Raw genomic sequence first — 26208 nt, 5'->3', positions numbered from 1 at the left:
AGATCAGTCAATGCGATAAAAGCCATAGTGTGTTAGGAACCTATGCAAAGTTCTTGGAGCGTCGCCCAGGGGTTAAGAACTCAGGCTCTGGAGGCAAGCAGACTTGTACTTGTCATCTCTGAGACCTTGAGGATCAGTTTCTCATAGGCCCAACAGGGTACCACTACATACTCTGGGAGGTTGTCATAGGCTTAGAGGAGAGAATGTATGGAAATAATTCATTCCTGTTATGGTTACTATTTCGGAGAAACTAGTTCCCAGGGCCTGGTTCCTAATCTCCTGTCTTGGGAACACTGATGCCATCAACTCTTCATTCCTGTAGATGGCCTTACCAACCAAGGCCAGCAGTAGCCCATCCAGTGTCCCGATATAACTGAGAATAGGTGCCCTTCTTTGGATGGGTCCAGGGCACTGTGTGCTTGGCTGGCGTCTGTATGTCCTGCATAAACTGCACAGTATATCATGGTGACCCTGCTCCCAACCTCACTTCCCCCAAAAGGAAATGGCCTTTGTTCTGTGATGATCCCAGCCGGGCTTGGTGCTCAAGTAAAAGAAGCCCTGCCAGAGTGAGGGGATACAGACAGGTGTACCCGCCCCTCCACCTGTTGTTTATGCAGGCCATGAAATGGGAAGGCACACATTCTGATTTTCTCTTGATAGGTCCCCAGCTGCACTGTCTCGTTTCTCTCCTCCAGGTGTCCTGCCTGGAAGCCCTGGCTCTGGGGGGTGGCTGGACAGTAAATTCACCATATGGGGTGAAAAGGAGGGGGCCTCATGTAGGCCACAAGCTCAGTCCCAAGTGGTGCTACAGCCAGCTTGCCTACCAGTAAGGTTGCTCTGCTCTGACCCCTGACTCCTGTGCTCATTTCTCACTGTTCCGAATTTAACTGGCCCCAGGTGTAATTGAATTTGGAACAAAGCAAAAGGCTCTAGTCTCGATTTCTCAAAACTCCTAATATGAAGCCTCTATTGCCAGGAGGTTGAAACAAATGAATCAATCGTCAATGGTCAGAAAGATCTCATACAAGGACTCGACCTCCCAAAACAAATGTCACAGAGTTGTGAACCTGGGGACCCAGTGACAGCTGACACAGCTGCCTTGGACGGCAGGAAATAGGAATGATGAGACTAAACCCCAAGGATTCACCCTGGACTTATAAGCAGCAGCCAACTACTACAGAATATTCTTCCACATGCATGGAAGGGCCCGCTGGCCTCCGGGCGACCTTTCTACCTCATCAGTAACAATCCATCCGTGCCAAGCTGCCCTCTACCAGGCTGAGATGAGACAGTGCTTCTGGAAATCAGATTAAGGAACACCATCATTTCTGACCCAGCATCTGAAGACTTGAGCTGGCCGCTGCTCTCTTGGGGCCCTCAAGGTATGGGAGCTGGTCATCTCCACCGCCCTCCCCCACGCAGAACTGGGAAAACAAATGCTACTCATTGTATCTTCCTCCTGTGATAGCCTTTCTTCTTTTTAAATTCAGGAACAGGCGGGAGCCACGCCTGCCCAGAGCAAGAATGACTGCGTGTGGTTCGACATCCACAGTTACACTGTCCCAGAAAGTTTCCAGCTTGCTAGCTTGTAGCCATTTTCCCAGCTAAGTCAGCGCGCATCACTTTACCCCACGTCCATCTGGGGTGTGCCAGGCACGGCCAGGCCCGGCGGGAGAGGGGACCGAGAGGGACCCAGCCAGTCGTTATGGTAATTGTTCCTCCAGGAATTCTGCGCGTCCATCTGCTCTTCTAGAGATAACAGTGTGGGATGATGACTCACAACGCGCTGGCTTGATCTTTTTTCTAACTCCTCCCTTCTTTTGTGTGGGGTTGGAAAAAAAAAAAAGAAAGAAAGAAAGAAACACACACACAGAGCCCACAGTCAAAACACCAACAAGCCCAAAGCCCCGCGGAGCTCGCAGGAGGTGAGGCGGCGGCTGCGCCACCTGCTCGGCTTCCCCAAACTCCAAACGCGCGCAGGGAAGTGGCAGCTCGGTGGCCCCGGGCACCCCGGCCGGTGGCACGCGGCTCTCCCGCCGCTCCGCTCGGCCGCCGGCGCGGGGTTGCTGGCACTCGCGGCACTGCGGGGAGCCGCCTTTACCCCAGGGCGGGCGGCCAGGAGGCCCGGCTGTGCCCAGCCATCCCGGCGCCGCGGCCAGCTGGCGGCCAGGCGCGGGGCCCCGCGGCCAGGTGGCCGCTTCGGGGACGCGCTGCAGGCGCCTGGCGCGCCCTGGGCTACGGGGCGACGGGGCGCCGCGCCGTTGGAGCAGGCGGGGGTGGCAGCGGAGACCACGGCCCGGGGCGAGGGCAAGCGGGGCGCGCACCCTCCACGCCGCGCCCACTGCCCCGCGGGCAGCTCACACCGGGCGCGCCGCGTCCCCCGTGACCCCGGCCCCGGCCGCGGCCCCGGTCCTGGAGCCAACTCCCAGCAGCACGGCCGCCGGGCCCGGGCCGGCCCGCGGGGCTCGGAGCGCGGCGACAGCGGGCACCCCGCGTCCACTCCGCGCCCAACTCCGCTCGCCTCGCGGCACGCTCGGCCGCTCGGCCCTGCAGGGGCCGCCCCGCGCGTTACCTGCAAGGAGCCCGAGCGGCGGCCGCATCTCCCTCCCGGGCGCGGAAACTCCGGCCGCTCTCGGCGCCCGCCCGCAGCCGGGCAGGGGAGGGGCCGCCCGCGCCGCGCCCCCGCCCCCGCCCCCCGCCGCGCCCCCCCCCCCCCCCGCGCCGCGCGCCGCCCGCACCGCCCGCGGCTCCCCACGCGCGCGGGCGCTCACTCTCACACTCCCGCCTCGGCCCGCCCTCTCCCCGCGCCCATTGGCTGCGCCGGCCGTCACTTTCACGCCGCAGCCCGCTCCTCTGCAGCTCATTGGCGGCCGCGCCGGGGATGTCGGACCGCCGGGCGCTAGGCGGCGGCGAGAGAGGCGCAGGGCCAGGCGGCGGCGGCGGCGGCGGGAGCGCAGGAAGCGGAGCTCCCGGCGCGGAGGCCCGGCGAGGCCCGGCGGGAAGAGGCGGCCCCTGCTGGCCCCGGGGGCGGGCTCAGGCCGCGGAGCCCCGCCCCGCCCCGCCCCCCCCCCGTGCGCGCGGACCTGCCCGCGCTCGGCCTGCGCCCCTGCGCCGTGGGTGGCGCTCCGCGGGGGACCGCCGCGGCCCTGCAGGGAAACGAGCTGGGAGAGGACCGTCGGGACCCTTCCTGCCGGGGAGGAGTTGGTGTAAATCGGTGTGTCTCCGCGTTCGGCCTTCCCGACTTCCTCCTGTCTGGCAGGAGTTGTTTCAGGTCTGTGGGTCCCCGCTCGGTGCCTCTCGGAGCAGAACTGAAGGCTGCGTTCCGCCATCCAAGGCCCTGCCTGCCGCCTGCTGCTTTCCGTGGATCCTCTTCCTCGGCTCGGGTCTTCGTCCTCCTGCTGATGCACGAGCCCCATCCCCGCCGTGGCTCCTCACCCGGCTGCAGCCGACATTCCGGCGTCCAGTCACCAGTAGTCACTTTGTCCTAAACTTTTACTCCCGACCGGGTTGCCAGGCCACCCGCCAGGAACTCCCATCTCAGCAGATTGCTTTGCTGCCTCAACAGAAAGAGGGGAGCCTTTTCCACTTTCCACCGCCAAACGTACAAACCTTAAAACGCGGATTCCACCCTTCATTCCCCCGCTTCCAACACCCCCCTCCCCCCCAGTATGACACAGTCCCATCCAGCCTGAGATCAATCCCTCCCTCCTGACTGGATCCCTGTCATCAGCGTTTAATCAGTCCCAAGCCTTCCTCTGCCCCTCACCCTACCCTTCCAGCTGCCACCCTGTTCCCTCTCCTCCTCTCCATAACTGAAGTTAAAAGAGCTGCCGGTCCCCATGCCCCCCGCCCTTTCTAGTCTTTCAGCTCCGAGAGCCACTTCTTGGTTTCCACATTCCACTGAAACTGCCTTTTTCCTATAGTCACCCACAATCACTAAATCCAAGGGACACTCTCTTGTCTCATTTTACTTGATCTCTCAGCAGTATTCTTCCTCAAACACACTTCTTTTGGTGATAGTGGTGTGCTGCTCCCTTGTTTTCCCCAGTCTCCTTACTTTGCTCATCTGCTGCTTGATGACCTCCAAAGGACATGTTGTTAAGGTCTCAGCCTTTTCATGCTACAGTTTTTCCCTGTATGATTTAATCCACTGCCAACATTTCAATCAATATATCCCAGATTGATACAGCTCCAGTCCTTACTTATCTGAGCTTCAAACCCATTTATCTAGCTTCCACCTGGCTGTGTCACTGGCACCGAGGATGGAAGACATCCCAAATGGAATGCATGCTCTCACTGCTTTCTCCTCCTCAGGTCTCCCTGTAATAAGTGATGTAATTGTAATACTACCACCTGCCCAGTATTTCCCAAACCCTTGGCATCTAACAAATCACCAAGGTTTTACTTGCTAAATGTCTATCAAATCTGTCCACTTCTTTCCATTTCCACTGCCAAAAGGAAATAGCATGCTGCTGTGCTTGGGTCTTCCTAACCTACCTTCAGTGATGTCACATCGGCAGATTGCAGTCGGCCATGGTGACGGTATCTACACCATAGAAATTGGCAAACGCTATGAATCAGAGCTTAGTTTGTTGTTTTGCTGATTGTCTCTAGACGTAAGAAAGTGATGGGAAAAAAATGTTAATAATGCAGATTAAACTTTAAAATGTGCTGTGCTTAGTATTGAAGCTAAAAGATTGTAGTTTAATGGGTTTATTTATACAGGGTAAAAAAACAGCTTAGCAGATCACATATCAGATTTAGTGATAATAACTTAATTGAGAAAAAGAGCAGATTGAGATACAATCCTTTTGTGAAATCGCAGTTGAATTACAAGCATCGGTTGGATACAGATACAAGCCTTCAGCAAAAAATCAACAAACATGTTCTGTAGAATGCCCCAGTGATGCTGCATGACCTGGCCCCTTGCCTACTGCTCCCAAATTGTCTCATGTGCCTGTCGCCTGTTTCCTGAATTCAGCTCCATTGAGCTTTTATAGTCCTACAGTGTGCTATGTTCCTTTCCATCGTGGGCTGGTCACACACTCTGCAGCACTCTCTCCTGCTCTCCTTGACATTCAGCTAACTAATTCATCCTTCAGGTCACTGCTCAAATGTCAATTTCTCAGAAAAGCCTTCCCTGAATTATCTCCCCAAACACCCTTAAGTCCCTCTGTATGTGCTCTCGTTGTTCTCTCTCTCTCTCTCTCTCTCTCTTTATTTTAAGATTTTATTTATTTATTCATGAGAGACACACAGAGAGAGGCAGAGCCATAGACAGAGGGAGAAGCAGGCTCCCTGCCGGAAGCCTGATGTGGAACTTGATCTCAGGACCCCAGGACCATGACCTGAGCCAAAGGTAAATGCTTGACCACTTAGCCACCCAGGTGCCCCTGTGCTCTCATCGTTCTTATCACAAGTATAACTATCCATGTGATTCTTGTACAAAATCTAGCTCCATCATTAGACTGTGAATTCCATGGAGTTAAGGGACATGGCTGTCTTAAATACTGTACCGCTGCAGGTGCTGTGCCTCCCACAGAGCAGGCACTCGACAATGTCTCTCCAAAAGGAGTACATTTCTGAAAGTCATACTACATTGTTATTGGCGATGCTAGAGTTAGAATTGGAATCTCCTGACTTAATCCAATGGAATTCTATTCCATAAATTGCTGAGCCAGCCGTGATTAAAGTGTTATCATATTATGTGCCAAGGATGGGGGCAGGCTCTGTGAATATTAAAGTGAACAAAGTGCTGATTCCGCCTTTCACAGTCCTGTGGTTTATTAAGAAGTATAAAATGCAGGGGCAGGATGAGCACTGGGTGTTATTCTGTATGTTGGCAAATTGAACACCAATAAAAAATAAATTTATTATAAATAAATAAATAAATAAATAAATAAATAAATAAATAAATAAAATAAAAAATGCAGGGGCACCTGGGTGGCACAGTCAGTTAAGTGGCCAATGGGCCAAATCTTGATTTCAGGTCAGGTCCTGATCTCAGGGTCCTGGGATTAAATCTGAGTCAGACTCCATGCTCACTGGGGAGTCTGCTTGAGGATTCCCTCTCTCCCTCTCCCTGTCTCTCTAGCCCTCTCCCACTCACACACACTCTTTCTCTAAATAAATCTTTAAAAAAAAAAAAAGGTATGAGATGCAGAGAATACCTCTATACACTGACCCTCACCCTTTGACCACAGCCTCTTGGGTCACTGTCACACATAGAAAGCAGGTTGGTTGAGTGCTTAGTGTGTGCCAGGCGTGCTTCTAAACCGTGTTTGCATATGCTATTTTTAAAGATCCTCACAGAAACTCTAACAAGTGAATATCATTATCCTTAGCCTATGGATGAGGAAAAAGAAGCATAGAGGTCCAGAGGCAAATAGCCAGTCCATTTTTCTTTTTCTTTCTTTCTTTCTTTCTTTCTTTCTTTCTTTCTTTCTTTCTTTCTTTCTTTCTTTCTTTCTTTCTTTCTTTCTTTCTCTTTCTTTCTTTCTTTCTTTCTTTCTTTCTTTCTTTCTTTCTTTCTTTTCTTTCTTTTAGCCAGTGCATTTCTTTCTTCTTTTTCTTCTTCTTCTTTTTTTTTTATTAGTTTCAGAGGTAGAATTTAGTGCTTTGTCAGTTGCAAATAGTACCCAGTACTCATTACTATCAAGGGCCCTCCTTGATGCCCATCCCCCAGCTACCCCATCCTCTACCCCCTTCCTCTTCAGCAGCCCCCAGTTTGTATCCTAGAGTTCAGCATCTCTTATGCTCACCTCCCTCTCAATTTTCATCTTATTTTATTTTTCCTTCCCTTCCCCTATGTTCATCTGTTTTGTTTCTTAAGTTCCGCATATGAGTGAAATCATGTGGTATTTGTTTTACTCGAACTGACTCATTTCGCTTAGCATTATCCCTTCTAGTTCCATCCATGTTGTTGCAAATTTAGCCAGAGCATTTCTTAGTGGAGCCAAGACTGAGTGTACGACTGCGGGATGTAGCTGGAGATTTAAAGAACTATTGACACTCAACCACTAATACCTAATGAGGTTGATATTCAGGGCAGGAAAGAACTAGAACTGAGAAGATGGTTAAGTATTGTCTTCCTTTCCCCTCCACCCCCATACATTTTCCCTTTTTCTTTTTTTAGTAGCAGGTGTCAAAAGTTGTTAGAGGGAGGTGGACCATTTGAGCCTTTTGGAGGGCAACTACGTAATTTTTTTTAAAGATTTATTTATTTGTTTGTTTGTTTATTTATTTATTTATTTATTTATTTATTTATTTATTTATTTATTCAGAGAGAGCGAGAGACACAGGCAGAGGGAGAAGCAGGCTCCATGCAGGGAGCCCGACATGGGACTCGATCCCGGGTCTCCAGGATTACACCCTGGGGCTGCAGGCGGCGCTGAACCGCTGTGCCACCGGGGCTGCCCAACTACATAATTTTTTGAGGACAGGTGTTATGGGGCACCTTGCCCAGCTGCCACACTTTTGCCTCTCATTGGTATACCCTGAATGCTGGTGCTGCTGTTCAGTGCACCTGTGTTCCTTGATAGCACTTCTAACTGGGGTGGGTGGCAAGCAAGAAGGGAACCTTAGAGTCCCCTTACGTTTATGCTCTTGCCAGAGTCAAGGTGGACAGAGGTTGTTTGCTCCAGGGTTGGCTTAGTCATCAAGGACCCAAGTTCTTTCCATCTCCTTGTTCTGCCATCCATGTTGGGGTGGCATTTCAGTTCCCTTCGTGGTATAAAATGGCCCTCCCAGTTCCTGGTGTCTTATTTGAAAAAGGCAAAATCTAAAAGCAGGAAGGAACCTTCTCCAATGACGTCTGACTGTTAGGAGGGTAGAAATCTTTCCTAGAAACTGTCTACCTGAGATCCTGGCCATATGTTCACCCACAGATCATCTACCAGCAATGGAAGAGAACCACAATAGACTGATCAGGACTTAACGGTAACGCAGTCTTGTTTCCCTAAATCACAGAGGGGTGGGAGAAGTTGGTGGGCTGGCAACTTGGGGAGTTTCTGTTGGGAGGAATGGATGTTGGATAGGTAACCATTAGCATGTTTTACCAGGTGGCATTTGGAAGGGGATAGAGCATCAAGGGAGAATTTTACTATTAACACATGAAAGAGTTGAATTTGTATGTTGAGAAGTAAAAACCAGGGAGAGGAGAGGTTGAAGAGAAAGGAGGGGGGTAAAATGATATGGACTATGGTCTCTGAGGAACTAAGAAGAAAATCTAATCCAGGGTACAGGTTGGAATAGATACCTTTCTCCTCTTAAGCTAAGGAATATTTAATGATGCTAAATAAGATAAACCTCCCATTCAGTGTTATCTAATTTGGGGGAAACAATTTGTTTATCTGCCGTCAACAAATTGGTTATCTACCCTTAAATTAACACCTTGGGGCACCTGGGTGGTTCAGTGGTTGAGCATCTGCCTTTGGCTCAGGTTTTGATCCTGGGGTCCTGGGATTGAGTCCTGCATCACAGGCTCCCTGCATGGAGCTTGCTTCTCCCTCTGCCTATGTCTCTGCCTCTCTCTTTGCATGAATAAATATATAAAAAAATATATAAATAAATATTGAATGAATAAATATATAAAATCTTAAAAAATGAATAAATATATAAAATATTTAAAATGAATAAATATATAAAAATATAAAATACTGAATAAATATATAAAATATATTGAATAAGTGTGAATAAATATATAAAATCTCATGAATAAATATAAAAAATAAATAAATATGAATAAAATCTCATGAATAAATATATAAAATCTTAAAAAAAATTAACCACCTCCTTTCTTTCATTTCTTCTAAATTTTTCTCTTTTCAAGAAGCCCATGATCATCTCTGTTTTTAGAATTCCCAAATTTCACAAGAGTTGGTAAGAACTTTTGTAGGTCAATCAATATTTGAGAAGTGTAGATATTTTTTTGGTATAAACACTAAAAATGCTCTGGAGAGAAATGCTAAGTGGTTTTATTTGCTTCATTTTAAAGCATCATATTTTACATAGTATTTCCATACATTTTCATTTTTAATGTGCATTTTCAACACTAGGTGTGTAATAATACATTAAGCAAACAAGTTTGTCTAGCCAATATAGTTATATTTGAATCTAAACTTTAAGCCCTATAAGTGGCTGGTGAAAGAGTATTATGCCAGAAGAGGGAACGAAAGTGTGCTTTCTCTCTGTGCCATACTGTCCTAAGCACATTAGGTGTATTAATTCATTAGGGCCAGACAACACCTTATTAGGTAGATCTAATATTGTCCCCTATTTTATAGATGTAGACACTGAGGCACAGAGAAGTAACAGCTGTATGGGGTAGAGCTAGGATTTAGGGCCAGGCAGTCTGGCCAGGCAAGGATCATGATTTAACCAGTTCTGTCTTCCACTCCTACATGGCCTGGGGTGCACATCAACCAAGAATTGTACAAATTCCTTGTCAAAACTTGCATCATTATCTCTTCAGCATTTCTTCTATTCTTTTCTTTAAAGATTTTAAAAGTTTATTTATCTGAGAGAGAAAGAGAGAGAGAGAGCACATGAGCGGGGAGAGGGACAAAGGGAGAGAGAGAAGCAGACCCCCTGCTGATCAGGGAGCCCAATGCAGGGCTCGGATCCCAGAACCCCAAGATCATGACCTAGGTTGAAGACAGAGGCTTAACGGGCTGAGCCATCTAGGTGCCCCCCTCCTTTCTTCTTCTCAATATTCCTTTGCCTGACCTTTAATATTCCTCTGCTCAGCAGCTTATTTTCTTTTCCTTCTCCCTGTCTTCTTATCTCCAGCTGTCTTACTGTAAATCTCTATTTAAAATAAATATTACAAACATGGAATAATCAGCAATAGTAATGGTTAATCTTCACTGATAGCTTAGTATGCTTCAGGCATATGCATATGATACATGTGTTCATAGATGATTTTATATGAATCCGATAACCCTTGCAGTGTGCTAATTTTCCCCTTTTCACAGATGGGGAAATCAGTCTTAGAGATGCTAAGTAGCTTGTTCAAGGTCATGAAGAAAGCCAAGGGCAGGGCTGGGATTTGCTCTGGGCAACATGGCACCAGATCCCATTTTTTGAATCATTATACAGGATTGCCTCCTGTTTGATTACTGTTTCTTCAAAGTTTTGCTTTTCTCCTCCAAAATACTAGACTCTTTCCCATATGCTCCCATATCTTTGGATTGCCAAATTCTTGCTCTTAAGCTCAAGTTTTATGGTGTTTGTGCAGACCACCACCCTCCTGTCTACATTTTTAGTAATGGATTACATGTCCATGATTGTAATTCATTTTTTATGAATTACATTTATATTGTTGTAGCTCTCATGGAATTTGGAGGGCACTCTAGTACCTTCTGACCATTTGAGGATTTTCCCTTGGCTTTTTGGTTCATATGTTTTTCTACTTTTGTCTAGGATATCCATCACACCTTGACCTTCCAGAGACTTTCCACTTACTTTCAGAACCTAGTTCAAGGGGCACTTTCTTTGGAAGTCAGCCTTTCTCAACCCCCCAGGTAGAATTAATCATGTCCTCTCTTGGCTCTTCCTTGGATCCCATAAAGCTGTGAGACTCTTTCCAACCTATTAACTGTTCTTGTAGAGATTTGTTTAAAAATGTAGTTATCTCCACAATTCAGATGGTGTGATTCCCTTTCTATGGCTTCAGGGCCCAACATGATAGAAGCTCAAAAATTGTGTTTGTTGGGGGATCCCTGGGTGGCTCAACGGTTTAGCGCCTGCCTTTGGCCCAGGGCGTGATCCTGGAGTCCCGGGATCGAGTTCTGTATCGGGCTCCCAGCATGGAGCCTGCTTCTCCCTCTGCCTGTGTCTTTGCCGCCCCCTACCCGCCCCGCCCCCCGTCTATCATGAATAAATAAATAAAATCTTTTTAAAAAATGTGTTTGTTAAATTTAACTTCCAAATTCAACTAGGAATACTCTAGTGTGCATTGGACTCTAATCTATGGAATCTAATCTAATCTCAGTTTAGCCAGGGAAGAAAATACCAGTAGGGATATGATCTCAAATATCCCAAGGACTGTTACTCAGTTAAACACAATTAAAACTAATGGGTAAGAGTTGGAAAGAGACTGTATCTCAGTTTGAGAAATAACTTTCTAATAATAAATATCTAACAACAAACTGGCTACCTTAAAAATAATCTTGAGTTCCCCATTAAGCAACATCTCTAAGCATAGGCGGAACAAACCTATGGCATATGTACAGAGAAGGGAATTCTTTCCTACCTTTAGAAGGACACTGAATCAGATGACCTCAAAAGGACATCTTGATCTTAATGATTCTGGTGCTGTTAAGGTATAATTTTCAAAAAAGTTGAAAACATGCCTCCCATACATGTATAGAATAAAAAAGTGTTGAAGATTTCATCCAGCTTTCTAATGAGAGAACTAGAGAGGTGGTAAAACCAGTTCAATAAAAATTAGAGGAATAGATATGTTGGCAAATTGAATTTTAAATAAAAAATTTACAAAAAGTAAATAAGGCAAATGCACTGCAAGAAACAGTTTGGAGAATAAATGTAAATGTAGCAAACACTTGCAATGTAGGTATAACCATAGAAATGGTGAAATGAGTATTTTTTAAAAAAGAATTAGAGTAATAGGAGTTACTTATTCTGATATAACTGCCGAGTGTGAAATAAAACTGGTTAATGTCTACAGGGAATACAATTGATACCTTTAAGATTATCCTTTTTACTAGATGGAAATTATTTGCATCTCTCCTGGATAAGGCTTAAAGTTAATAGTAACCACACAGAGACAGAACTCTTATTAATATTAAGTAGAAAAAGCAGATAAAGTGACAATCCCCCCAAATTTAATAATACTTGGATGAGCCTGCTAAACAATGCCTCAGTGTGTTAAGCTTCCCAGAGCTGCTGTAACAAATCACCACAAATTGGGGAGCTCAAAACAACAGAAATGTAATTCTCTCACTATTTAAGAGATCAGACATCTGAGATCAAATTGTCCTGAGTGCTGGTTCCATCTGGAAGCTCTGAGGGAGAATCTGTCTTATGTTTCTCTCTTAGCTTCTCATGGTTGCTGGCAATCCTTGGGGTTCCTTAGCCTGGAGACACATCGCTCTAATCTCTGCCTCTGCCATCACATGGCATTTCTTCCCTGTGTGTCTGACCATTTTTCTATCTTTCTTTTCTTCCAAGGACACCAGCTATATTGGATTTAGGGCACACCCTACCCTGGTATGACATCATCTTAACTAATTACATCTGCAAAAAGCCCTCTTTCCAAATAAGGTCACACTTTGAGGTTCTGGGAAGGACATGAATTTGCCGTGTGTATATATGTGTGTGTGTGGTGTGTAATCAACCTAAGTGAGTAATGGGACATGCCACCTACTCTTTTTTTTTTTTTTTTTTTGACCTTATTTCCAAGTTTTAAAGACTTTTTCTGAATAGCAGCAGTCACTTGCCGGTCTTTCCACTGATGTCTAATACATTTCAACCATAGTCATCCAGCTGGGGCTAGCTCTATATGCATTGACATGATACAAAAGAAAGATACTAAGTATGTGTCTAAAAAAAGTAAGGTCTAGATCACATAGGGATGCTTGAATATAATCATACAAAAGGCTTTAATACTTCTAGTGCAGGTCTCAGGTCACTTGGTTACCATTTTGGGAGAAGTCATTGTCATGAGCTGTTTGGGTATGTAATGTGTCCCTGGAATTATTAAGGCTGATTCAGGAGAGTAGGTCTTGACACAAATTAAGAACAGAGGAGAAAATTTTAAGTTATACAGGCAGCTTCCCTGCCCTCTTGTTTTGTTTAAATGAAACCTTCTTAATACGATATCCAGTTAGCCAGGATTTAGGATTTTATAACAGAGGAGCTATCTGCACTTAGCCAGGTTAGCCTTTGTAACAAGTGTCTTTAGAGTTAATTTTTGGGGTTGCTGGAGAAAAGAGTCACCTCAAGGGCCCCTCAGTCATACAAATGTAATTTGACTAGGGATTCATTACTCTGGTCTTTTTGCTGGACTTTGTACCAAAACCCCTGGCTGTTGGAGACAGTTACTGAATTAGCAGGTGGGTAGATTTGGGAGGAAGAGGAGTGAGGCTCATCTATCCTTTCACTCCTGAGATTCCATGTTCTTAAGGCTTTTTCTGATGAATCAAGATGGCTTTGACCCAGATGAAGTCAGTTGCTGGAAAAGGTCACCTAGGACTCAAATCTATCCATTCACTTACCTACCCACCTAGCTACCTAGCTATCTACCTATCTAATCTATCTATTTGGGTGGAGTTGTATCTGGACTGGTGAACTAGGTTCAGCACAAGCCTTAAATATTCGTGGTCTTCCTAAATCTGTTCTAGCAGAGTATCATGCTGGAAAAAATAGCCAACCATGTGGTTGAAGTAAAGGTAATATAACTGTAAGATCCAGGTGCAGGATACAACTGTGTCTGAAACCAAGAAGCCATAACTGCCAACTGGGCATCTGTCAGGCATAGTGGCGGCCCCAGAGAGATGGTGCTGAGCTTGATCTGCAAAACTCAGATTTTCCTCTGCCTGGGACTAGGGGATAGGCAACTGAACTTTGAATTCTTGGCACTGAGATGGCAGGTATAAGGAAGCTTTCCGGGAGAAGATAATGAAATTTCTGATAAATAGGGCAGGTAAATGTTCAAGAAAGAAATTGGAAAACTAAAAGCAATAATTACCTTGGTTTTCTCCCAGGTTGATAAGATGGCTCAACTAGTTACAAGAAATTCAATAATATTTTGCCTGATTTTCTTCTTGCTGCAAGTTACCCCCCAAGTAAGTGAATCTTTCCTTTTTCTCTTTCATATGAAAACTCTGGGTTTCTAACTAGAAATGTGTTGTTTTATTTCTGGAAGAACATTCCAGAGAAGTGGGTAGAATGATGTCATTCAAAACAGATGATGACATTCTGTTTGTTTGCTTATGGCATTTGCAAAAAAGTATGCTTTGTATTCTTTATGGTATTTGCTTTATAAAATGCTGTCATGTCTCCCAAGTAGTTGTTATACAAAAGGCCTAGGTATAATCTTGAACTGTTGCAAATGCTGTTATTGTTTTCTGTAGCTCTTTTCAAAGTTAGCTTTATATTTTAAAATAAGTATACAGTGAGTATACTGTGGGACGCTCAGTAAGCTGTGTGTCAGCTGAGTAGGTTAAGTGTCTGCCTTTAGCTGAAGTCGTGATTCTAGAGTCTAGGGACTGAGCCCCACATCAGGCTCCCTGCTCAGTGGGGAGTCTGCTTCTCCCTCTACCACTCTCCCCTGCTCCTCCCCCTGCCCCACTCGTGCTGTCTCTTGCTCACTCTCAAATAGATAAAAATATTTTTAAAATAAAATGAAAATCTTATTAAAATGTTACTTATTATAAAATATTTAGGTATCCATCTTCATAAATGTGGATCTAGAAATCACTTATAATGATTGGGGGTTATCACATTGTCTGTACCATAATTAGTTCTCTATTGAAGGTCATTTAGGTTGCTTCTGATTGTCCATCATTATAAACAATGCTAAACATCTTCGTGCCTACATTTTTGACATTGTTGGTAATTATCATCTTAAGGTGGGGGCACCTGGGTGGCTCAGTCAATTGGGCATCTGACTCTTGGTTTTGGTGCAGGTCATGATCTCATGGGACATGAGACTGAGCCCTGTATTTGACTCTGTGCTCAGTGGCAAGTCTACTTGAAGAGTCTCTCTGTCTGCCCTTTCCCGCACTCTCTCTCTTCCTCTCTCTCTCTCTCAAATAAATAAATCTTTTTTTTTTAAAGATAAAGCAGAAAATCTTCAAAAAATTATCATCTTAAGGTAAACTCCTAGAAATGAGATTGCTAGTAATAATATGCAAACATTTTTGTAAAAACATTTCTGAAGAGGTTATACCCCATTCATGTTTATTTTATTATATTTTTTTTCCCTATTCATGTTTAGTGCAACAGTTCATGAAAGCCAATTTCTCAGTACCTTGCCCAAACAGGTTTTGTCAATATATTTAATCTTTGCCCACCTGAGAGACAAAGTTTTCCTTTGTTTCAAAAATATTACAAATAAAATATTAAAAAATTTAAAATTCATGTATTTTCTATACCACCTTGGTGTCTAATTCTACTCTATAAGATTCTCTATTTTGGAACACCTGGGTGGCTCAGTGGTTGAGCTTCTGCCTTTGGCTCAGGGAATAATTCCAGGGTCCTGGGGTCTGAGTCCTGCATTGGGCTCCCTGCAAGGAGCCTGCTTCTCCCTCTGCCTGTGTCTCTACCTCTCTTTGTGTCTCTCATAAATAAATAAATAAAATCTAAAAAAAGATTCCCTATTTTAAATATTTCTACTTTTATCATTCATAATGATTATTTCTATAACTTAATACTGTTGTATTTCTATGTATTTATCAATGTAAGAGAACATATTGATTTCCTTTAAATTATCAAGGACGTGTTCTCATGGTCCTTTCTACTTTTCTGCATCCATATCTTTGCTGTATCTATTTTATCCTGCATTAATCTAGAGGTAAAAGTCAATATTTGTTTGGATTTTCAAAAAAAAAAAAAAAAACCCCAAACCAAAATCCATGTATACAAAGCTTTTATAAACAATATACATTCCCCAGAGAGATTGGAGATAAGTTTAAATTGAAGCAAAACAAACAATTTTAATGAGCATAGAAGACATTCCCATTTTTAAAAGCTCCATTAGCTGTCTGTAGTTAATTAAAGATGGCAACCAGTTGTTGGTCATTTTTACCACTAGAAGATGGACTTCATTTCCCATGCCTTTGAATCTGGGCCACCCTGGTGACCACTTAACCAATAGAATGCAGTAGAAATGAACCATTGTCAGTTTGAGGACTGGTAGTCTCTGCTTCCTCTCTCTTAGAATGCTTATCCTCAAAACTTGGCCACCATGATGTGAGATGCTCTGCACAACATGTGCCCACCTGAGCTCCCAGCCAACTGCCGACACCCACATCATGCCAGCCCTGTGAGTGAGCCATCTTCTGGTGGCTCCAGGTGTTCCTTAGTTTGTGGCAGCTTCCCTCCAGCCTCTGTCTCTGACCTCAGATGGCTGTCTTCCCCCTGTGTCTGTACCTGAATGTTCTTTTTCTCATGAGAACACCAGTCATGTTGGATTAAAGCCCAGTCTGTTCTAATATGGCCTCTTCTTAACTTGATTAATTCTGCAAAGACCCTATCTCCCAAAAGGTCATATTCACAGGTATGGGAATATAACTCCAACCTGTTTTTTGGCAAAGAACACAATTCTATTAACTCTTCTCCCTTTTCTCCACACATCTGTACTCTCCATTCTCATCCACCTCCACCCCAGACCAGCCTCCTCTTCATTTCCAGTGTAAACCAAACCCTATGTCTCTCCTGGTGGTGATGTTGCCTCCATTGGAGGTGGTTCAGAGGCCCAGAGGTGAATAAAGAAGAGAAATGACAATGTCTTAGCAATTGCTTTCTCTCTCCCCCTCTCTCAATATCCTGCCATCTTGAACATACCACCCATTGGTAAACAACCTGGAAGGAAAGAGCCGAGAAAAAAGAAGGGAGATAAGGATGAAGAAATTCTCTAGATAATTATAGCAGGCAATTAATCTAATTAAGTGAGTATTATTCAACCACTTTCATAATACCTGCCAGAATGGTGTCAGATTTTGATAAAGTACAGCAGTAGATTTCTAAATAAGTAGGAAAGGATTACAGCTCTTAACTTCAGCAATAAAACTTTTAATAAATCCATCAACTCCATTTACCCATTTTATATTTCCTCCAGTGGGTCCTGCCTTTACTGACAAGTGGGGTTTGCAATCGGACAGCATGTCATTGATGCCTAATACTTGAGTGATTTCTTTTTTTTCTTTTTCTTTTTCTTTTTTTTTTACTTGAGTGATTTCAATCAAATCAACAAAGCATTGGCTCATGTAAATGCTGATGAATACACTTTATCAAGCTGATCCAGCTTCTGGTATCAAGAAGTCAGCCTCTGGCACCCACTCCCTTCACTCAATCACATGAGAGTGAGGGCTTGTGGTCAGATCTTAACAGACACAAGTATATTATCTCAATTGTTGATAGTCTGTGTTCCAGTGTCTCTTTCCCAAATAAACAGACAGTTGTAGCCTTCACTCCCCAAATTCTGGCATCCCAGAAATGAAGAAAGCCATATTGTGATGACACATTTCAAACCAACTCCTACAGGCTGTGAGCCAGCTCTGAAACAGGTAAGAAGAGCTGGTTTATTAGTTTGCTAGGGCTGTCATAACAAAATACCAGACTGTGTAGCTTGGCCAAGCTATGTATTTTCTTACAATTCTGGGGGGTGGAAGTCTGAGATTGATGTGTTAGTTAATTTGGTTTCTTCTGAGACCTCTCTCTTTGGCTTGCAGATGGCCATCTTCTTGCTGGGTCTCTCCTGTGATCTTTTTTCTCTGTGTACCCCTGGTGTCTCTTTTTGTGTCCAATGTTCTTTGTCTTATAAGGACACCAATATGATTGGATTAGAGCCCACCCTAAAAGCCTCATTTTAACTTAATCACCTCTTTAGAGATCCTATTTAAAGAACCAAAATTTGGACAAATTGAACACCAATAAAAAATAAATTTATTAAAAAAAAGGAACCAAAATTTGTCACATTATGACATTATGAGTTAGGGCTTCAACATGTGAATTTGGGAGGGACACAATTCAGTCCATAATAGCTGAGCTTGCCAAGTCCTGCTGGTTTTGGAAGCAGTATATGACTCTTAACATGGCTTTATTTCCTTCTCCTGTCTTTACCCTCATCATCCGGTGCACTGTAAATATGAATGTCTTAAAGGTGGTACCTAGGAAGACCCACCCAGGTCATTCTAAGGAACACTGAACTGTGGGTTCTCTGTATCACTGTCAGTTGGTGATAGCTGACTTTACAAAGTCAATGATTAGTCTCTAATTTTTTATTTTTATTTTTATTTTTTTTCTCTAATTTTTTAATATTTTGACATGCTATTCAATTAAAAGTCACAGAGAGAGGGCAAGCTGCTGTGGGTGAATTGTGCATAGCTCGTATCCTTTTATTGATGTTGTGACTGATAGAGATGGACCATTACCGAAGCATTTAACAAAGAGTTGTAGTGATTATCAACTATTGTAGTCCAATGCAGGAAGTGCCACAAGTGTGTATTGGATGTGAGAATTTTATGCATCATGCAATTCTTCACAGTAAAACCAAAGAGCATAATTTTTCTAGTCATCCATTCTAACACCAGTGAGATTTTATATATGTATCTATATATACAACATTATATATGTATGTACATATGTATGACTAGGTATATCCTGGTATGTATATATATGTGCATACAGATATGTCAATACACACACATATGTGTGTGTGTGTGCACATTTCATGTATAGTAGAGTATCAGGCACCCTATCTACAGACTTTGGAGGATTTCCTTGGAGTTTCTGATCTTGCGCTCATCTCTAGCTCCATATTTCCAGTATTAATTATCTCCATCTTGAAGTTCTTTGCCTAAGCTCAGCACAGAGAATAGCTCACTTGGCAACTTTCATAAAGGTTGGCTTTCTTCCGTGTTGCTTGGCTGCCTCTCTCACCCTGTCTCCCTTAAACTACTTCCCATGCTTCTGCCCTGTCCTAACATCCACTCCAAAATTTTCTTCCAACTCCCCTGGGTAAGACTAAAAACTTTATGTTACTGAATTATATATAGCAATTTAGCTCTCTATCCTGATCCTAGACTGGGTTCTGGGCCTTCTTTTGAACTGAGAAGAATCATTCCACCCATATTTACTGGACACTTACCAGGAGGCACTATTGTGGGTGTGTGACGGACTCCTAAGGGGTTCTGCTGGTGAGGAGAGCATCCAAGCATCCACCTTTGGAAAGAAGAATGAATTGAAACTTAGATTTTTTTTTTGAGATATCCTTATATTTAGATGAGTGAAATCCTTAGAACTCTCTCCTCTATTTATCGGGAGCATTTTTTTAAAATTCTTGTTGCACTCTTAAAAAATTATTGTGAGCTTCAGAACTTTTCATAAGCTCCAATGGAAATTTACAATAACACCCCGTCTCCCGTTCCAGCCCCTGGCAACCACTATTCTACTTGTTGTCTCTACAAAATTGGCCAATTCTACCCCCCTCAGAAAAGCGGAATCATACATATAGTATTTTCCCTTTTGTGTCTGGCTTATTTTACATTACCATGATATTTTAAAGTTTCATCCATGTGGAAACATGTACCAGAATTTCGTTCCTGTTTCAGGTTAAATAATAATCCATTGCATGGATATCTCACATTTTGTTTATTCATTCATCTGTTTAAAGACATTTGGTGTGTGAGTGTGCATGTGTATGCCAGTGAGGGAAGATGTGTTGACAGTTTTGAGCTGGGCTGTGGAACTGGTCAGGCTCTGGGGAAGTAGAGATGAAAAGCTCTTTCCTAGCTACAGGAGTAAGCTCTTTCCTAGTATGAGGTAGAAGTAAGATACCAGGTAGATGTGATAGGCACTGTTACTACTCCACCCAAACCCTCTAGGTTCCTTTACCTTTTTTCATCTTTCACCCCCCTACACCGACTGTGATATGTTTTGCTTTCAACAGCTCTGCACCTTTGACTCTTGGAGGACTGCCTTTGGACTACTTGGGCCAGTTTCGTCTCCTTGCACAGAGATCCAGAAAAGCCTAGAGTTTACATCTCACCTTCCCTACCCAGCCCCTAGCCAAGGACTTGCTGGTGCAGGAGTAAGAAGGCCAATAACTTTGTTTCTGAGGCTGACTTCAAAGTTGCAGCTTCCCCATGCTGGATCAGGCCTATGTTCCCAACCAGAAATGACACACCTTCTTCGCTTTTTTCCCTCCTGTGTCTAGCTGCCTCCATAAGTCATGCACACTAATCATCATGTCAAGGACCCTGGGGAAGCCCTGCTGAAATCGTAAGAACGTGTGTTGAGAACAGAAATAGCTCACTTTAACTGTGGTGGAGAAAGGTAAGTCGGGGCCAGGTTACGGAGGGCTTTGACAGCCCAGCAAGGCATTAGTACTTTATTCTGGAGGGAGCAGGCCCTCATTAGCAGTTTCTCAATGTGAATTAGCCTCTGTGTGAAGGGGATTGATAAATAAGTTAGAATGTAGGGAATCTGGATGTGGTAAGTCAGCTAGAAGGCTCTTTCAATAACCCCATTACCATGAGCTTAAAATGTTTGTAGGACGCGGCAGCAGGAGGTGAAGGATGGCACACACGTGAGGAGGACTTATAGGCACAGGACGGACTAACACCAAGGCTGAGAGAAAAGGCACCTAAGCTGATGCCTTGTCCTGAGTCTCGGCATGTGGAGACACGGGGACACCATATGCACAGAAAGAAGGAGGATTTAGAAAGAAATGGTGAACCTGGTCTCCACCTGTGTTCTGCCTCACTGAAACCACCCATTTTAACCCAGAATTAATATTTCTTCCCCTTACATGCTTCACAATTTATCTCTCAGGGCTAGACAGTCCCTTCCTAGTCATCATCTTGCATAATTCTTAGATTGCTGTGGCTTAATTGGTATTTGATCATTCTTAGCCTCGGCATTTCAACATCAACAGAGAGTTTACAGCAGGGAGAAAGAGGTCTCCTCATTGCAATGACAGGGAGTTTCACAGAGTGGCGTGTTGTCTCCTCCAACGGGTTCTTGAATGGCATGCATTGCATTTAGATAACACCTAATGCCAACTGAGCAGCCAGCTGGGAGTACTGAGCTGTGAAACTGTTCCATTTAACTGTAGGCCTGAGTTTACTGCACATTTAAAAAATTAACTGTGTCCTTCTTCATGATCCTACAATATACTCATTATTCTGCTGAAGCAGAGTGGGGGTGACCTTACAGGCCAAACGTTCTGAATGATAAAAACATAATACAACCAGAGTATCACTGAAATAATTTTTCTTACAGACACAACACTTAGCTTTATTGTCAGTGTTATCTAAGATTGTATTTGGCTTAAGATAATGAGCCCTTGTACTAAGAACTGAGAAATACTCAGGGGCGCTTCACTTTTAATTTAATCACAAGTTAAATGTACCACCCCAGAGCAGAGTTGTTGTCATTGTTATTAGTATATCTGGGGTTTATTGCTTTCCAAATTTACACGCCCCTCATGTTAGACGATGGTGCTGTGCCTTATCAGCAGCTCTCTGTGGGGATCCTGGGGAAAATTTTTGTATTTAGTAAATGAAGACCAAAACACTGAAGCATGATGCCTAAATTAATTTAATCATTCATGAGTTCCTTTAGACTCACCAATGTTTTTGAACTCCTACTATGTGCTAGGCATAGTGCTAAATACGACACTGGCTCTTGCTGTGCAAAGACTTGCAGGCTAGTCAAGATTACTGCCATTGGAAATGGATAATTTCAGTACAATGTGGTGTGATACACAGAGGTCTTACCACACAGCAGAGAGGAAGGGACACTGCTGGAGGTTACAGAAAGCCCATTCCAGTTCTCCATTGCCAGCAGCATGTTTCAAACAGATTGAACACTCCTTACATCTGGCACTTTAAAAAGCGAGGTGACTCCTCCAAAAGTTAAATATGGAATTTTGATCCAGCATTTCCACTCCTAGGTAGATAGGAGAGAGAAAAGAGAAATGAAAACATGTCTACACAGAAATGTGTTGCAACATTATTCACAATAGCTGCAGGGTAGAAACAACTCAGATGTCCATTATTTGAGGAATTGGATTGGCAAAATGTGATCCATGTAAGAGAATATTATTCAACTGTAAAAGATAATGAATTTCTGACACATGCTACAATATGGATGACTCTTGAAAACATGCAAAGTGAAAGAACCCAGTCATTGATAGGACATTCCAGACATTTACATGAAATATCCAGAAGAGATTAATCCAGAGACAGAAAACAGATTTGTGGTTGCCTTGGACAATGAGGATAGGCATGGAGTTTCTTTTAGGGTAATGAAAATTTAAATGTCTTGGAACTAGATAAAGGTGATATTGTACAACCTTGAGTATACCGTAAATGTTACTGAATTGTACACTTTAAAATGGTGAATTTTATTTATGTGAATTTTACCTCAATTAGAGACAGAGAGAGAAGAGAGTCAGAGAGGGGAGACCTAGTTATTTGTGTTCAGACCAAAGCTAAAGGGGCACCAATTAGGCAGGTTGAATTCTCTTACCTGGGAAAGCCACTAATAGGGGAGAAAAGGATCTCTTCATAGTTATCTTTAGTTCACGGCACGTTTTACATCAAAATATACTCAGTCTTTGAAATATAAACAAAGGTATTCTGATTCTTACTGTTCCTTTTGCAAGGGGAGAAATGTGTAACAGGCTGACCTCTTGCTCTCCATTCTTTACCCTTCCTTCAATCTAGAAGAATCTCCTGGTCGAAGGGATTTCAGAGGAAACTTTCCGGAGGAGAAAATTCCTGTCTGCACTGAGCACTGAAGGATGAATTGAAGCCATTTAGAGGATAACTTTGGGAAGGAGTGGAAAGAAGGAAATGCAGTCAGAGGAAACAGCATGAACAAAATAGCATAGCATAAAAAACATGATGCAGTTGGAGGAACTACAAGCAATTCCTGTAGAGGAAAGTGAGGTAGGGACTGGAAGTTGGGGCTGTAGAGGTAGAAAGAGAAGGCCTTTTGTGTGATGCTAAGTACTCTGGAGGCAGTAGTATTCTGGAAACGGCTTGCCTGTGCACAAGCTCATTGTGCAAATCCCCCCAAATTGGAGTTCATTGGCCAAAGCGAGTGCTCCTTGAATGTGAAATCTGTGTCTTTGCACAAGAACTCATGTTTGGTTTAATGCTTTCTTGTCGCTTGACAGTCTAAATAATTTTTTGACAATCAACCTTACATATTCATTTTGTGGCAGGCCCATAAATTATGTAGCTGGTCCTGCGTGGCAGAGTTTACACTGAAGAAATCGGCAGATGCTACATATCAGGGCTTTGTCCTGTAAGAGAACCGGTTACCAAACAAAGCTCACCACACCATTGTCTGGAGGCAAACCAAAAAGTATAGTTTCCAAGGTATGACTAGGTGGGAAGCAGGATGTTAAGGGGCTTAATGTCTAATGAGCTCCTGGTTTAGGAGATGATATGCACGTAATGTAAGTTGTGTATGTCTTTATTGCATCAAAGCAGTAGGTAGTGCCTGCCCATTCTGCCTTAGTTACTTTGCTAAGTACTAGGAATGAAAACCAAATAGAACTCAGTCTTGGGGAAAGAAGGTCAGGGAAGACTAGCCACTTATGTGAATCATGAAGTAGAATGAGATTCTGGTGCAAAAGCAAGTGAGCAAGAGAATTTGGGTCCTTTTAGAGACTGGCACTTAGTCCCATGTGGCTGAAGTTGTCTGCTTCTAGAGAGATAGAGTGGAGATTGAAGAAGTGTCAGATGGCTCTTAGATCACTAAAATCATGGTCACAATTTTGACTTATATGGCAAGTGGTAGGGAATCCATCATAGGATATAAGCAGAGTAGTGATGTGCCTAGATGTTCAGTGTGGAAAAATCCTCTTTGCCAGTGTAGGGCATTGACTGGAGTCAGGACACTAGGCAAGATGCATTTATAGCTGTCCAGGATGGGGGTAAGGGGTGTCTGCTGTACCAAGGTGGTGGCAATGGGAAGAAAGAGAAAAGAGGTGTTTGAAATATTTAGGTAATAATGGCAGTGTGATGCCTCAGTGTGGGTAATGAGGGAGGGGTGAGAAGCTAGAATTACACCCAGGTTTCTGGCATGAATATCTATGTGGAAAAAGAAAAAGAAAACAATTTTAAAAAATCATGAAAGCATCTCTTCGATCCCCTAAACCACCGATCTTATTTTTCTTAGAGAGGGTTATGTTAGTCCCATACAGGCAATCAAAATATAGCTGTAAAAATGTATAGTTCAATGAAAACATGCTCCAGAAAGAAATCATACAAGGAAACAGCGGTTCAATACAAATGCATCTTGTTTTTAAGCCAACTTGGGAAAGGTAGATAGAGTTCAGTTTCATAACAATAAAACACTGATTCATGAACCCAGTGAGATGGTATTTTGCCTCTCATTGGTGACCTGTCATCTTAATTTCAACCGAATCCAGGCAAGGGGAGATATACAAAGATGATGAGAGGACAGATATATCATTGAGGTCAAATCAGCCACAAGTGGAGTCTGGAGAATTGTTAGCAGAGGGAGCTTGCTTCAAATGTCTTGCTTCAAATGCTGGACGGTATAGTATTGTGCATTTAGAATTTTGTGCTAAAGGGAAAAATAAAGCCAATGATCATAATAGGGAAAATGAAATATAGTCAACTTACTTCCCAAAACATATGTGAGATGGATTCAGTTTTATTCTCAAAATAATTATCTTAGACTCTGGGTCTTGGAAACACAAACACAAGGAGTTGATCTCTGTTCTCAAGGAGCTTATAATCATGAACATAAATAGGCAACTATAATAGATGAGAGACTGAATATAAAATGGACAATGGCCAGACCTATAATAAAAGAAAATTAAACTATAAAAATAAAATTCTGACCTCAAATCTGCAGCAGCCAGCTCAGGAAAAACAATCCACTATCTACAGTAAGCAGCTCGGAAGACCAGACTACTATCTATAGGTTAGACTCGTAGGAAGTCAGACCACTATTTCTGGCAACCAGCCCAGGAAGCCATACAATAACTTCTATAATGATTGGCCCCAAGTGGCCAGGATTTGATTAATATCTTACAGTTCCCCCCCCCCCAAAAAAAATCTTACAGTTCCCTAATTCTCTTTTTGTCTCTGCTTCCACCTTGGCACCAACCACAGTAAGCCAAATATGTGCCCCAAACCAATTGCTCAGGATTCCCTCCTCCCTGTTGACCTAGCTCCAGCTTCTCCAGGCCAATCAGGGCACCCCTGGAGCCTTCTCTTCTTCTATTATAAAGCACTTCCACTCTGCTGTCTCCTTGCAGTCTCTGAAATACAAGTGGTGGTCCACTCCCTTGTCATGGCAAGCTCTAAATAAGTAGCCTTTGCCCACTCTTAGTTGGGTGGTCTTCATTTATGGACACATAGAGAAGGCAGAAGGAAGTAAGTGCTAAAGATACCTCAAAAACTGCACACTGTGTGGGAATAAAGGAAAGACCCATTCATTCTATCAGGGAAGGTTGGGAGTGCAAACTTGCAGCAACTAGCTGAAAAACACCTATGGTACTCTCCTAAATAATTTCTTTTTAAAATTTTTGTACACTAGTGGTAAAATAACTTGTAGACTTTTGACAGAAGGAGAGATGCTGTTTTACCTTCAAGGGGAAAGAACAGTTTGGGCAGATATAGCTTAGATCTCCCCTCTTAGCTCACGAATTGAAGAAAAACTTGAACCACCGAAACTGGAAGGGGCTCATCCAGACTTCAGGCATTCTCTGTCAAACATGAGCATAAACTGTTTTGAGTATAAAGGCTGCATATTTCATTATTATTGGCTAAGCAGCATTTTGAGATATTTGTATTTCAGTCCAGTTTTCTCCCTTCCTCTCACTTATTTAAACAGATAGTAGACCATGATGTTCCTTGTTCAGAGAAGGTTTGCAGCTGACTGATTTGTTTCCAAGCCCAGCCCATTGAAGAGATAAGACTGTGGGTCCCTGATCAGGAAGCCCCAGTAAGACTCTTCTGCTTGGAGATCTGCTTGGAGGAATGAGAGGTGTGATGGAGCTTTCCCCGCTCCATCTGGGCCACTCTCCATCACAGATTAGAAAGAATTTAGATCAAAGGAGAGGGAAGTCTCAGGGTCTTGGAGGAAAGTGTCTTGGTTATGGCTTCCCAGAAGTCCTTGGACCCAGCTAGGCTCCCACATGTGGATGGCAACAGCAGAGCCTCAGTAAGCCTCCTCGGCCATGCAAGGAGAAATGACAACCTGATAACCCTTGTCCAGGGGACTCATCACAGAACTGTGACAAACCTCCATGCGAGCACCCCAGGGAACCATCGGGAAACCCTGAAAGTGATCAAGGTTCCATTTTCTACCAGACTGGCATTATTGGAATTGAATCAGAAATCAGACTGATTGATGTAAATAAAGAGATGGGGGCTTTTTGCACCTGAGTTTCTGGATTGTGAATTGTGGATACTTATATGAAATTAACACCAAGAAAAGGACCACAGAATAAATACTTAAATTATCTCA

General features: G+C 43.4%; 1 protein-coding gene and 1 long non-coding RNA gene across 17 annotated transcripts in view; one reads left to right on the top strand and one right to left on the bottom strand.

The window, feature by feature from the left end:
• The window catches only part of TMTC4 (transmembrane O-mannosyltransferase targeting cadherins 4), a 63972-nt gene extending 61040 nt beyond the window's left edge, over positions 1-2932 (bottom strand). For 3 of the 7 annotated variants that reach the window (XM_072782470.1, XM_072782474.1, XM_072782475.1), the window contains exon 1: positions 2772-2932. In XM_072782470.1, the coding sequence (XP_072638571.1) occupies positions 2772-2864 (93 nt within the window). In that variant the 5' untranslated portion in view covers positions 2865-2932. Of the gene's footprint in view, positions 1-2572; positions 2654-2771 lie in introns of those variants that run through there. The other 4 variants (XM_072782472.1, XM_072782469.1, XM_072782468.1 and 1 more) reach the window with 3 other exon arrangements.
• LOC140607879 (uncharacterized) lies at positions 1869-26208 on the top strand. Of its 10 annotated transcripts, none has more exons than XR_012009797.1 (6): positions 3094-5359; positions 7887-7938; positions 13728-13808; positions 19904-20022; positions 22419-22643; positions 22922-26208. It is a non-coding gene; the product is annotated as an uncharacterized lncRNA (long non-coding RNA). The 10 variants fall into 10 exon arrangements; XR_012009796.1 differs by having other exon boundaries at positions 22419-23078; positions 25573-26208; XR_012009794.1 differs by adding an exon at positions 17141-17252 and having other exon boundaries at positions 22419-26208.

This window comes from Canis lupus, chromosome 17 (genome assembly GCF_048164855.1).
Source record: "Canis lupus baileyi chromosome 17, mCanLup2.hap1, whole genome shotgun sequence".
Taxonomy (NCBI): Eukaryota; Metazoa; Chordata; class Mammalia; order Carnivora; family Canidae; genus Canis; species Canis lupus.
The sequence above is the reverse complement of the archived record's forward strand: the minus strand, read 5'-3'. Positions and strand labels throughout refer to the sequence as shown.